The sequence below is a fragment of the Haliotis cracherodii genome, unplaced genomic scaffold (assembly GCF_022045235.1).
Source record: "Haliotis cracherodii isolate W230 unplaced genomic scaffold, xgHalCrac1.p SCAF_8, whole genome shotgun sequence".
Classification (NCBI taxonomy): domain Eukaryota; kingdom Metazoa; phylum Mollusca; class Gastropoda; order Lepetellida; family Haliotidae; genus Haliotis; species Haliotis cracherodii.
The window spans coordinates 35,366,807-35,379,207 of NW_027266341.1; the positions used below are offsets into that span (position 1 = coordinate 35,366,807).

At 43.7% G+C, this 12,401-nt stretch overlaps 2 protein-coding genes across 2 annotated transcripts; both read right to left on the minus strand.

Moving 5' to 3' along the window:
- Window positions 1-329: 329 nt before the first annotated feature.
- On the minus strand, window positions 330-8,427 carry LOC139449569 (16 kDa calcium-binding protein-like). The gene is made up of 3 exons (XM_071231021.1): window positions 8,102-8,427; window positions 3,982-4,076; window positions 330-2,424 (listed from the first exon to the last, which is right to left on the minus strand). The coding sequence occupies exons 1-3, from the start codon at window positions 8,246-8,248 to the stop codon at window positions 2,217-2,219; spliced, it is 450 nt and encodes a 149-aa protein (XP_071087122.1). The 5' UTR covers window positions 8,249-8,427; the 3' UTR covers window positions 330-2,216.
- Window positions 8,428-9,060: 633 nt separating this feature from the next.
- On the minus strand, window positions 9,061-10,257 carry LOC139450965 (clumping factor A-like). Its single transcript, XM_071232788.1, has one exon. The coding sequence runs from the start codon at window positions 10,255-10,257 to the stop codon at window positions 9,061-9,063; it is 1,197 nt and encodes a 398-aa protein (XP_071088889.1).
- Between the last annotated feature and the right edge of the window lie 2,144 nt (window positions 10,258-12,401).

Sequence of the window (12,401 nt, forward strand, 5' to 3'; positions counted from 1 at the left end):
AACCAAGTAAATATCTTTCGTAATCGTTTTGCAACCATACGTCCGTACTGGCGAGACACATCGAGTTTGTGTTTTTCATTCATAAGTAGCAGTACCGATGTGGAAGTTGAAATTCGGGTCATCTGAGGATGAAGAGGACGGCTGTTGAAAATATCTATTTGTATTTATGGTGTGTTGAAGACGATATGTTCGCAGTATGACGGCTATATCTTACCTCCCCGCAAATTATCTTCCCTTTATCGTAAGTGTCTGGCCCGTACGCAAACTGTCAACTTCCAATTTAGAAGTTGGAGTACTAATACTAATTAAGGATAAATTTTTTTGGATGAACAACTTCTTTATTACAATCAAGAGCGACATTTCAGTGTAGGTTCTAACACCGTTATCAAGCAGTGTGATATCCAGAGTATGGTTGACAAGTATATACAGGTAGGAGGCAATGTTTATACAGTAGAGTAGATATCAGATGTAGTTAGTCTGGAGTGGAGAAGCCTGTTATGTACACACAAGGCAGTAACGACAATTTCTTCGCTATATGACGGCAATATGTTCGCTATATGACGGCAATATGTTCGCTATATGACGGCAATATGTTCGCTATATGACGGCAATCTGTTCGCTATGTGACGACAATATGTTCACTATATGACGGCAATATGTTCGCTATATGACGGCAATATGTTCGCTATATGACGGCAATATGTTCGCTATATGACGGCAATTTGTTCGCTATGTGACGACAATATGTTCACTATATGACGGCAATCTGTTCGTTATATGAAGACAATTTGTTCGCTATATGACGGCAATCTGTTCGCTATATGACGACAATCTGTTCGCTATGTGATGACACTATGTTCGCTATATGGAGGCAATTTGTTCGCTATATGACGGCAATCTGTTCGCTATATGACGACAATCTGTTCGCTATGTGACGACACTATGTTCGCTGTATGACGACAATATGTTCGCTATATGAAGGCAATTTGTTCGCTATATGAAGGCAATCTGTTCACTATATGACAACAATATGTTCGCTATATGACGGCAATCTGTTCTCTATATGACAGCAATTATACAAGATTATGGCAATGATGTAATAGAGGAAGCAATTATTTTCTGGAATTATTTTTTTCGACCACTTGCATTGAATTTTCAGCCTAATGTTTTGTGAATCAGCTAATTAAAAACAATTGAAGACCACGTGGTCCCCTTGCCACTCCAGCACTGCTTTCATCTATTATCCAGCACACAGTGTGACTGGTTGTCTGTATGGATATGGTCACTTCCTCCATGTTTTTGTCGGTTGAGTGGCCATAACAACATACACGAATCTAGGGGGCAGTCGGGTAGCCTAGTGGTTAAAGCGTTCGCTCGTCACGCCGAGGACCCGGGTTCGATTCCCGACATGTGTACAATGTGTGAAGCTCATTTCTGGTGTCCCCCGCCGTGATATTGCTGGAATATTGCTAAAAGCGGCGTAAAACCATACTCACTCACTCACTACACGAATCTAGAAACACTGCGCGCGGGCGTAACACAGCCCCGACCGAGTATCCGAGTATTCCATGCGAGTTAAGCTAGGATTCCAAGTCCGCGAAGTACTGCGTTTACAACGAGCACCCTTATACCGAACTCACGGTTATTACGAACTGTTTGGGGGCCCCGTCCATTTGCTGCATATAGGCTTTGTATGTGCCTATAACGAACTACGCTTATAATGAACTAAAATTAGTGGTCCTTTTTAGTTCGTTATAACCGTAGTGTACTGTATACCGTATTGGCTGTGTCTATGTGTGCGTGAAATAGATAGATAACGAGGCATTTTGATGCAGGTCTACCGATTCTCAAAATGTGATTTTTTTTTCATAAGCGTGTGCTTGTCGGTGGGAAAACCCCAGGGCATCCCCCAGTGTCACGTGCGTAATAGCTTCGACTGCGACTGCTCACGCATGCGCGTTCCTGACATTACGCATTGCGCACGACGGATCACGCACTACTCACCACGGGCACACGGAAATATTTCTTTAAAATCAATGAAAAAATATTCTTTTCGCATCACGGACTACGCATAAAATCCAAGTTTTCGGCCTTCCATAAGTTCCGTTATCGGGTGAACACTCAAAAGGTTATTCCTATCTTATATGAAATGTTCTTCACGTCTGAACTGCACAATGTAGAACAAACGGGGCCCCCTGACATATTATTGTAGCGGGTTATTGTTTTTTGTTCAGTAACTCTAAAAACTCTTCATAATCTAGATTTCCATCTTCGTTCCGGTCAACCACTGAAATGAGATCCTTGATCTCGGTGGTTGACAGCGGAACACCGTCTGATTGCAGTACCCCAGACAGTTCTTCAGGTGAGATCTTCTTGTCCTCATTTTTGTCCAGAGACTGGAACAGGCGACGCATGCGTGCGCTTCTGAAAGTCAGACATGAAATCAGTATAACTGGTTGTCATTAAATCAGAATAGGGCAGTTAGTTTCGTTTGTTATCGCCGCACTCAGCAATATTCCAGCTATATGGTGGTGATGTACATAATCAAGTCTAGACCAGACAATCATAAGCATCGATCTACGCAATTGGGGTATGATGACATGCATCAACCAATTCAACGAGTCTGATCACCCGATCCCGTTAGTCGACTCCCTTAACAAGCATAGTCGTCTCTTAAGACAAACATTGGTTGCTGAAGACCAATTCTAACCCGGATCTTCACGGGCAGAACAGGGTAGTATTGATATCACACATACTGCAGCGCTGAGGGTAATACATGTCTGTGTGTCTTTGAGATGGGGAGTATTGATATCATAATACCTTGAGTTGGGAAGTAATATAGTAATCTAAATATAGGATAGTATTGTTATGTTCATTTATCATTTTCTTCTTCGGAGATCTCCCCTTTGTCGTAAGTGTCTAGCCAATACGCATACTGTTGACTTTCTATTTACGTTATTTCCGAAATTGACATGACGACATGATGACAGATGCTCATTAATGGAGTTAATAATGCTTCTTGTTATAAACTGTAAATTTCTCATTTAACTCGTCAATCGAGAGTGTTCGTTTCACAAAGCGCCATTTTGTTACTTGACTGGCGTGTATTCTTTCGCTTTCAACAACGGTCTCATAGATTTCCAGAATACTTTTTGTTGAAGTTGAATTTGTATCCAAATGTACAATAAAGTATTGACCTCAAATATATTTTATTACTTTATATTTTAAAAGATTTGGCAAACACGGAACTACTTTTAATAAGGCAATTACAATGGGTAGTGAAACGTCCCTGCGTGTTAGGTTTCAGGGTGTTATATTTTAATTTTCCGGTAGACAATTACACAAAAAAGTACTAGTATATAATAAATAGGATATTCAACGTGTCTTGTAATATATCACGTTTCTCTCATCTCGTGACAAGGAAAAGGAGATATAACATATACATGTAGTGAAGTGTGATTGTTGTGTGGTGTAGTGACGTGGGATTGTTGTGTGATGTGGTGTGGTTGTTGTCTGATATTGTGAGGTGTGATTGTTGTGTGATGTGGTGTGGTTGTGTGATGTGGTTGTTGTGTGATGTGATGTGGTTATTGTGTCATATGCTGTGGTTGTTTTGTGATGTGATGTTGTTGTGTGGTTGTTGTATGATGTTGTTGTTTGTTCTTTAACGCCGCACTCAGCACTATTCCAGCTATGTTGTAGGACGTGGTGAGGTGTGACTGTAGTGTGATGTGACTGTTGTGTGATGTTGTGTGGTTGTTGTGTGATGTGGTGAGGTTGTGTGATGTGGTTGTCACTTGTTCTAGTGTCGTGTGTGTCCAGTACAGGGACTCCACGTGCACTTCGTCAAACCCCAGCCTGTTCTGCGGTGGTAGATTCTTCCGTTGTACGTGTGAATCCTACTGTTCCAAAACGCTATTTACACCAGTGTTGCTTGGTATTTAATTGGAAACTTCTAGAGGTATAATAACAAGGACTTACAGTCTTTTACGTGGTTCAATGGCCGGCATAGCTGCCAGAAACTCGTCCAACGTCACTCGCTTGTTACCATCCTTATCAAGGTCATTGAACAGACGCTGCGGATACAAGAGACAATATATCAGTACTGCCATTCTAGACTAGGAATAAACTATCTTTTGTTTGTTAGTTTAGGCTGCACTCAGCAATATTCCAGCTACATGACGGCGGTCTGTTAATAATCGAGTCTGGACCAGACAATCCAGTGATTGACATCATGTGCATCAATCCACGCAATTGGGATACGATGACATGCATCACAACCAAGTCAGCGAGCCTGACCACCCGATCCCGTTAGTCGCCTCTTACGACAACCATAGTCTCTTATACGACCTATTCTACCCGGATCTTCACGGGTTGATAAACTTTCAACATCATGATGCAGATGATGCAGATGATGCAGATGATGATGATGATGATGATAATGATGATGATGATGATGATGCAGATGATGATGATGATGATGATGATGATGATGATGATGATGATGACGATGATGAGTTTGGAGATTTAACGAACCCTTCCGGTGGACCCGTTTTCGCACATTTATCTTAAGGATGAATGTGTTCACGATGCATGTGTCCTTCACAACATGATGTGTCCTGGCCTGGTCTGCACAGTTATTTTAAAACAATCTATTTTCAAAGTCCTAGTTGCGGAGTAGAATTACGAGCTCGGCGCATCACGCGATAATTCGAGACACTGTTATGAGCTTGTAGCACGGTTCTTAGACTAACATCTAGACTCTGAAATGAACATGTTGTGAACATTTACAGAAAAAAATGAAATGAAATGTAATAAAAAGGACACATGAGATTTTTTTTATCGATAACTAGTGATGCCAAATATGATAGGCTTGCCGATCAGTACCCACCCGACCCGAGTACCCAACTACCCGTCCTAGCCCTACTGCCCACATATGACGATATCGAAATTTATACATGAATTTCGAATCCCATTTTTAACCACACGGAAACTCTTATATGTAGCTATTTTTTCAGTATATGTACATGATTGTCAGCGCTTTGTTTGTTTATTTGTTGTTTAACGCCGACCTCCGCAATATTACAGCTGTATGACGGCGGTCTGTAAATAATCGAGTCTGGACCAGACGATCCAGTGATTGACATCATGAGCATCGATCTACGCAATCGGGATACGATGACATGCATCAACCGAATCAGCAAGTCTGACCACCCGATCCTGTTAGTCGCCTCTTACGGCAAGCACGGGCAGCTGAAGACCTATTCTCACCCGGATCTTTAGCGCCCAAACAGGAGTGATCTGCATTAAGGCTTAAACCCACCATCTTCCCGATGCAAGGGACTTAACTGACCATTAAGTCCAGTTTCCGCCCTTACCGCACTAGGCTGGAATTTCTAACCTCGATCGGGGGCGGTCGGGTAGCCTGGTGGTTAAAGCGTTCGCTCGTCACGCCGAAGACCCGGGATCGATTCCCGACATGGGTACAATGTGTGAAGCCCATTTCTGGTGTCCCCCGCCGTGATATTGCTGGAATATTGCTAAAAGCGGCGTAAAACCAAACTCACTCACTCACTAACCTCGATCGTAGCGCCACCAGTGTGTTATTACGAGTTGTGTCCCTTCTATGCCTCTCCTATTGACCAATCAGATTCCGCCTCTTGTGTCACTTAAATTTGCTTCAAACAAAATGGCAACGCCCAGTCAAGAAGATCTGATCAATAATCAAGATCTATATTGTGATAAAACGGGTCTTTCATCGCAAAGTGCATCAAATCACGTGAGCACCTTGATTAAAAACATGAAAAGATTTGGAAAATATCTGTTGACCCCGAGATTGCGTTGCACATGCTTTGCAAATCTGAGCGAATGAGTGAGTATGGTTTAACGCCGCTTTTAGCAATATTCCAGCAATATCACAACGGGGGACAGCAGAAATGGGCTTCACACATTGTACCCATGTCGGGAATCGAACCCGGGTCTTCGGCGTGACGAGCGAACGCTTTAACCACCAGGCTACCCGACCGCCCCTGCAAATCTGAAATCGCCCGAAATCTGCGCGACAGTTTACGAACCGGATTTCGATTTCGTTACACGATTTTGACTGGAATATGCAGAGACTCGTTAGTCCAGCTAAAATATAACTCCATGTGCGGAGTTGCGTCCCTTGGGCACACCAGAAACCTATGATTGCGGGTTCGAATCCCGGTTCGCCCCGATTATGTTTTTAGATTTGTCTGCACCATAGCATAGGGGGTTCATTTATACATGCATGTCGCTTGATATAATTGTTTTTGTCAATTTAAAACATATATCATATACAAATATATTTCGGAGACAATGTGTTTGTCTAAGCTGGGTGAAAACTTCACTCTGTCATCCATCCTTGAACTTATATAACTGGAATACTGTTAAAAGCGGCGTTAAACCCAACTCACTCACTCGCCTGGGGAAGATATAAACCCACGTTTAACAGGTCTTGATGCATTTTTACTTGACCCTTGACGCATGCATATACCCATATGTCACTGTCTTGTCCGTAATCATCTCCGAAACCCCTTCAAACTGAAGCTGAGAGTGGACTCCAGGAATGTTCAATCGGGTTCGAATCTGATTTCAATAATCAACTAATTAGGCTGTTATGTATCAGAAGTCTGTATTAAAGTTAGTCTGCAGTTAGCCTAAACTTTTATGCAGTATTCTATGGTATTCACATTTTACCTTGATTTGATCTTTGAAGCTTGAACAAGCCCATGTTGTTTTCTATATGATAATGCGAACTGTATCAGGATACATGCAGAAGTTTTAGTGTTGAAATTTGCATATAGAGCATAGTTAGAGTAGGTAAATGGAGTATCGGGGATTATAGCGAGGTCAGGTGAAGTGGGTACTAACGTCGCGTCCAAGATTATTGTGCTTGTGCACGTGTGTGTGTGTCTGCTTGTCCTTGTCTGGACTGATGCCTTGTCTGGACTCGGACCTTCCGCTCTCCGGTCAGACGCTCTACCACTAGACCACTGAGGTGGTTGTTTAAGGAGGTATTTCGAGGGGTCTTGAAGAGCCATAGTATTCTGGCTAAAAATTTTTGGAGTGATACACTTGAAAACCCATTTAACAATGGATATGTATCACGGTATTAGTAATAAAAGAAGCTGGTAAAGAGTGGCAATTGTGATTATTGTTCATTGTGCGAACGCGTTTCAAGGTAATAGTATTCAATTTATATTTAATATTATTTGTTCAAATACAGCTGATTAGTGCCAATTTATACACATATTTCTAATTATTTTATTTTTAGTCTACAATTACATCGACTAATTAGACATATCATTTTAGTGAAATTGAAGTCTTGATTTCGCAAAATCAAAGAATTAACCTGCTTGAACAACAATGAGCAAATCGCGCAAACGCAACCTGGTTTCTGCGATATATGTGTGGCACGTGTTTAACGAGTGTCAAACGACAACTCAAACCGGATTAGCAACTATCTCCATCTTGCCTGGACAGTGTATAAACAAGCGCATTGTACACCAAGGCCTTCGCGTCTCAATGGGTAGCGAGGTTTGAATAGTCGTCCCAAGGCCACTGTTTCGATCCTCGGGTCTGGCAGCAGTGATCTGACTGCAAACGTTTGTATCACGCGCGGAGACGTAACGGTCAGTGACAGATGTGCTGACACGTCCCTTTTTTACAATATCTCTAGCTCCACCCCTTGGTGCTGTGTCCGGAGGCTTTGTACAGGTACAAAACATTGAAAGAAACACTATACACCTGTTCTACAACAGAGCTGTGATATGTATTGTGTTGAACCCTACGAATCTTTTCAATGAGACTATTTATATTTTGTGTAATCGACGCTTGTGTTTGCGATCTAGTGAGGTGATATCTGTAGGCACAGGGCCACGGATAGCCATACTATACTGACTGTACTGATTACATTAAAAAAAACATCTTCGATATGAAAAAGTCAGATCATAACATAACCACCTGATCACTTCTAATCGATATTCGGAGTCGTTGTGACCATGCGACCCCCTCTGCCGAGATATATTGATTTAACTTAATTTCTTTCCACGGGAGTGTAATCACGATTTATACTCACATAAATTCTGTCTTTGTCCAAATTAAACCCAAGTGTCTTACACAGTGCGCAAAGCTCTTCCATATTTAGATAACCATCGCCATTTTTGTCTGAGTCTAGGAAAACTTCACTGTAAAGCTTCCTTTCCTTCTGCAGTAGTTGGGTCATCTTCTGCAGCCGTATTCTCAAAACCCAGTGAAGCAACAGCTTTAGAAATACAGAACCTTCCAGGAATCGTGGCGTTTGCTCTGAGGTCGATAATGAAGCTAGGCTACATATAAATAGGGGGTGCAACTTTCTTCGCCTTGCGGAGCTCAAGCATAGCAACGCTTGTATGTGTTGCAACTCGTTTCAATAGCAAGCAAGCAGGAAACAAACACGCGTTGTCCAACTGTTATTTGTCGTTTATCTTTCACGCAGAACATGCCACGGTTGTATTAACACACACGCGTTCATGTTTGGGATATGCGATTATCTCCTATCTATTTACCACCTTACAATAAATCAATATATTTTTTATTCAGAATGTAGGCCTCTCAATCCATGGTTCTCAGTGCAAGCGGTTCGTGTAATAAATAATAACACACTATCGAGCCCGCGATAGCGAATCGGGTTGTCATGCTGGCTTTCTTGTTTGGTGCATGTCATCGTATCCCAACTGCTTTGGACGATGCGCAGGATGTCAATCACCAGATTGTCTGCTCCAGACTCGAATATTTTCAGACCGCTGTCTTATAGCATGAATATTGCTGAGAGCGGCGTTAAACAAACACACAGACAAACAAGGATGTACTTATGTCCTTGCAGAAGATACATCCTGACTCCGGACAATGCTGTTCCTATACGGCGTTAGGGTGGCCTAGTGGTTGAAGCGTTAGCTCATCATGATTCGTGTTCGATGCCCAACATGGGTGCAGTGTGTGAAGTGTTGTCCCATGTCGGCAGACTGCAGGAATATTACAGTGTAAAACCACATCTACTCACTCACCCATTGGAACTTTGAATATCAACTTCCACTGACATGCCCCTTCAAACATTGCTACTAATATCATTGAGAAATATACGGTCTTGCTACTGCATCTAATCTGATACTGTGTGTTTTCTGTTGATGAATTCCTATTGCTACTGTTAATGTCATCATTGTTGCTACTGCTACTGTTAATGTCGCCATTGTTGCTACTGCTACTGTTAATGTCACTATTTTTGCTACTGCTACTGTTAATGTCACTATTGTTGTCACTGCTACTGTTAATGTCACCATTGTTGTCACTGCTACTGTTAATGTCGCCATTGTTGCTACTGCTACTGTTAATGTCACTATTGTTGCTACTGCTACTGTTAATGTCGCCATTGTTGCTACTGCTACTGTTAATGTCACTATTTTTGCTACTGCTGCTGTTAATGTCACCATTGTTGTCACTGCTACTGTTAATGTCGCCATTGTTGCTACTGCTACTGTTAATGTCACTATTGTTGTCACTGCTACTGTTAATGTCGCCATTGTTGCTACTGCTACTGTTAATGTCACTATTGTTGCTACTGCTACTGTTAATGTCGCCATTGTTGCTACTGCTACTGTTAATGTCACTATTTTTGCTACTGCTGCTGTTAATGTCACCATTGTTGTCACTGCTACTGTTAATGTCGCCATTGTTGCTACTGCTACTGTTAATGTCACTATTGTTGCTACTGCTACTGTTAATGTCACTATTGTTGTCACTGCTACTGTTAATGTCACCATTGTTGTCACTGCTACTGTTAATGTCACTATTGTTGCTACTGCTGCTGTTAATGTCACCATTGTTGCTACTGCTACTGTTAATGTCACTATTGTTGTCACTGCTACTGTTAATGTCACTATTGTTGCTACTGCTGCTGTTAATGTCACTATTGTTGCTACTGCTACTGTTAATGTCACCATTGTTGCTACTGCTACTGTTAATGTCACTATTGTTGCTACTGCTGCTGTTAATGTCACTATTGTTGCTACTGCTACTGTTAATGTCATCACTGTTGCTACTGCTACTGTTAATGTCACTATTGTTGCTACTGCTACTGTTAATGTCACCATTGTTGTCACTGCTGCTGTTAATGTCATCACTGTTGCTACTGCTACTGTTAATGTCACCATTGTTGTATGCTGCTACTGCTTCCGATTCAATGTCTAATACCTGCATCACTTCGGGCTTTCCTCCTACCGTGAGCTTAGACGCCGTGATATAGCTGGAATATTGTTCAAAACGGTATAAAACCAACTCACTCACTCTCACACTACTGCTACTTCAGCTACTTCTACAGCTACTGTATCCTGTTGTGTATACTATTAATTCCATCGCCTGGTATCAGATAGGTGCACGAGGTCCTGTGCGCAGCGCCAAAGTGGTTGCGGAGAGTAGGTGGATGGGTGGCCGTGTTCAGCATCTTAACCCCTGGGAGTGATGCTTCACTCTGAAGCACATGTAGCGCAGGTGGTGTCTCCTAAGGCAAGTACCTAGTTCGAATTATGCCACAGTTCACTCACTGACCCTGTTAATACTACTACTGCTACTATAATAGTCGGAACCTACAAGCATGACCTACAGACGCGACCCACAGTCGGGACCAACAGTCGGGACCTACTGTCGGAACCTACAGTCGGGATCTAAACACAGGATCTACACACAGGATCTACACACGGGACCTACAGACGGGACCTACTATCGGAACCTACAAACAGGACCTACAGACGCGACCCACAGTCAGGACCCACAGTCGGGACCTACTATCGGAACCTACAGTCGGGATCTACACACAGGATTTACACACGGGACCTACAGACGGGACTAACAGTCCGGACCCACAGTCGGGACCTACTATCAGAACCTACAGTCGGGATCTACAGACTGGATCTACACATTCGTCACCACTCGCCCCTTTCCGTAACCTGCAAGAAGACTCGTCCCCCTATCGATGAATGTTGTGTGCGAAAATACGACAAACCAATCAGAATGCGCGTATGATTTCAAGTTCTTCGTCAAAGAATCCCTCAGAAATAATTTTTGATTTTACATATGTCTTGCATCTAAAAATATACCCAAGACAAGTTAAATGTGTTCAATCATAGTGTATAAATCCTCATGTCTCGATGTGATTTAAATTGCATCTGAAATATATATAATATATGGGGAAATAAATGTGAACCATTACGCAGCGAGTTGACAATTGTTTTAGGTATGCCCGTTTGCGCAAAGACGGAACCCGGTCGCAAAAATGGCCATGATAGGGGCACGAGTCGCTATTCGGCTTGTCCCGGAATAACACGAGTTGGTCACGAATGTGGATCTACAGTCGGGACCCACAGTCGTGATCTACTATCGGAACCTACAGTCCGGACCCAAAGTCGGGACCTACTATCAGAACCTACAGTCCGGACCCACAGTCCGGACCCACAGTCGGGACCCACAGTCGGGACCCACAGTGGGGATCCCACAGTCGGGATCTACATTCGGAGTCAACAGTCGGGATCTACAGTCGGGATCAACAGTCGGGGCCCACAGTCGGGGCCCACAGTCGGGACCCACAGTCGGGACCTACACACGGGACCTACAGTCTGGACCCACAGTCGGGACCTACACACGGGACCTACAGTCGGGACCCACAGTCGGGACCTACACACGGGACCTACAGTCGGGACCCACAGTCGGGACCTACACACGGGACCTACAGTCGGGACCCACAGTCGGGACCTACACACGGGACCTACAGTCAGGATCTACACACGGGACCTACAGACTGGATCCACAGTCGGGACCTACAGTCGGGACTCACAGTCGGGACCAACAGTCGGGATCCCACAGTCGGGACCCACAGTCGGGATCCCACAGTCGGGATCTACAGTCGGGGCCCACCGTCGGGACCCACAGTTGGGACCAACAGTCGGGATCTACAGTCGGGACTAACAGTTGGGATCTACGGTCAGGACCCTAAATCGGGATCTACATTCGGAGTCAACAGTCAGGATCTACGGTCGGGATCAACAGTCGGGACCCACAGTCGGGACCATCAGTCGGGACCCACAGTCGGGACCCTAAATCGGGATCTACATTCGGAGTCAACAGTCAGGATCTACGGTCGGGATCAACAGTCGGGACCCGAGGTCGGGACCCACAGTCGGGACCCTAGATCGGGATCTAAATTCGGAGTCAACAGTCGGGATCTACACTCGGGATCAACAGTCGGGATCTACAGTCGGGACTAACAGTCGGGATCTACAGTCGGGACTAACAGGCGGGACTAACAGGCGGGATCTACAGTTGGGACTAACAGTCGGGACTAACAGTCG

What these genes read in the sequence shown, in the direction of transcription:
- LOC139449569 (XM_071231021.1), bottom strand. Translation starts at nt 8,248, where the DNA reads ATGACCCAACTACTGCAGAAGGAAAGGAAGCTTTACAGTGAAGTTTTC. An exon ending in TGGACAAAGACAGAATTTAT is followed by an intron (nt 4,077 to 8,101) that starts GTGAGTATAAAT and finishes TTGTATCCGCAG; the next exon opens with CGTCTGTTCAATGACCTTGA. An exon ending in ATTGAACCACGTAAAAGACT is followed by an intron (nt 2,425 to 3,981) that starts GTAAGTCCTTGT and finishes TCTGACTTTCAG; the next exon opens with AAGCGCACGCATGCGTCGCC.
- LOC139450965 (XM_071232788.1), bottom strand. Translation starts at nt 10,257, where the DNA reads ATGCAGGTATTAGACATTGAATCGGAAGCAGTAGCAGCATACAACAAT.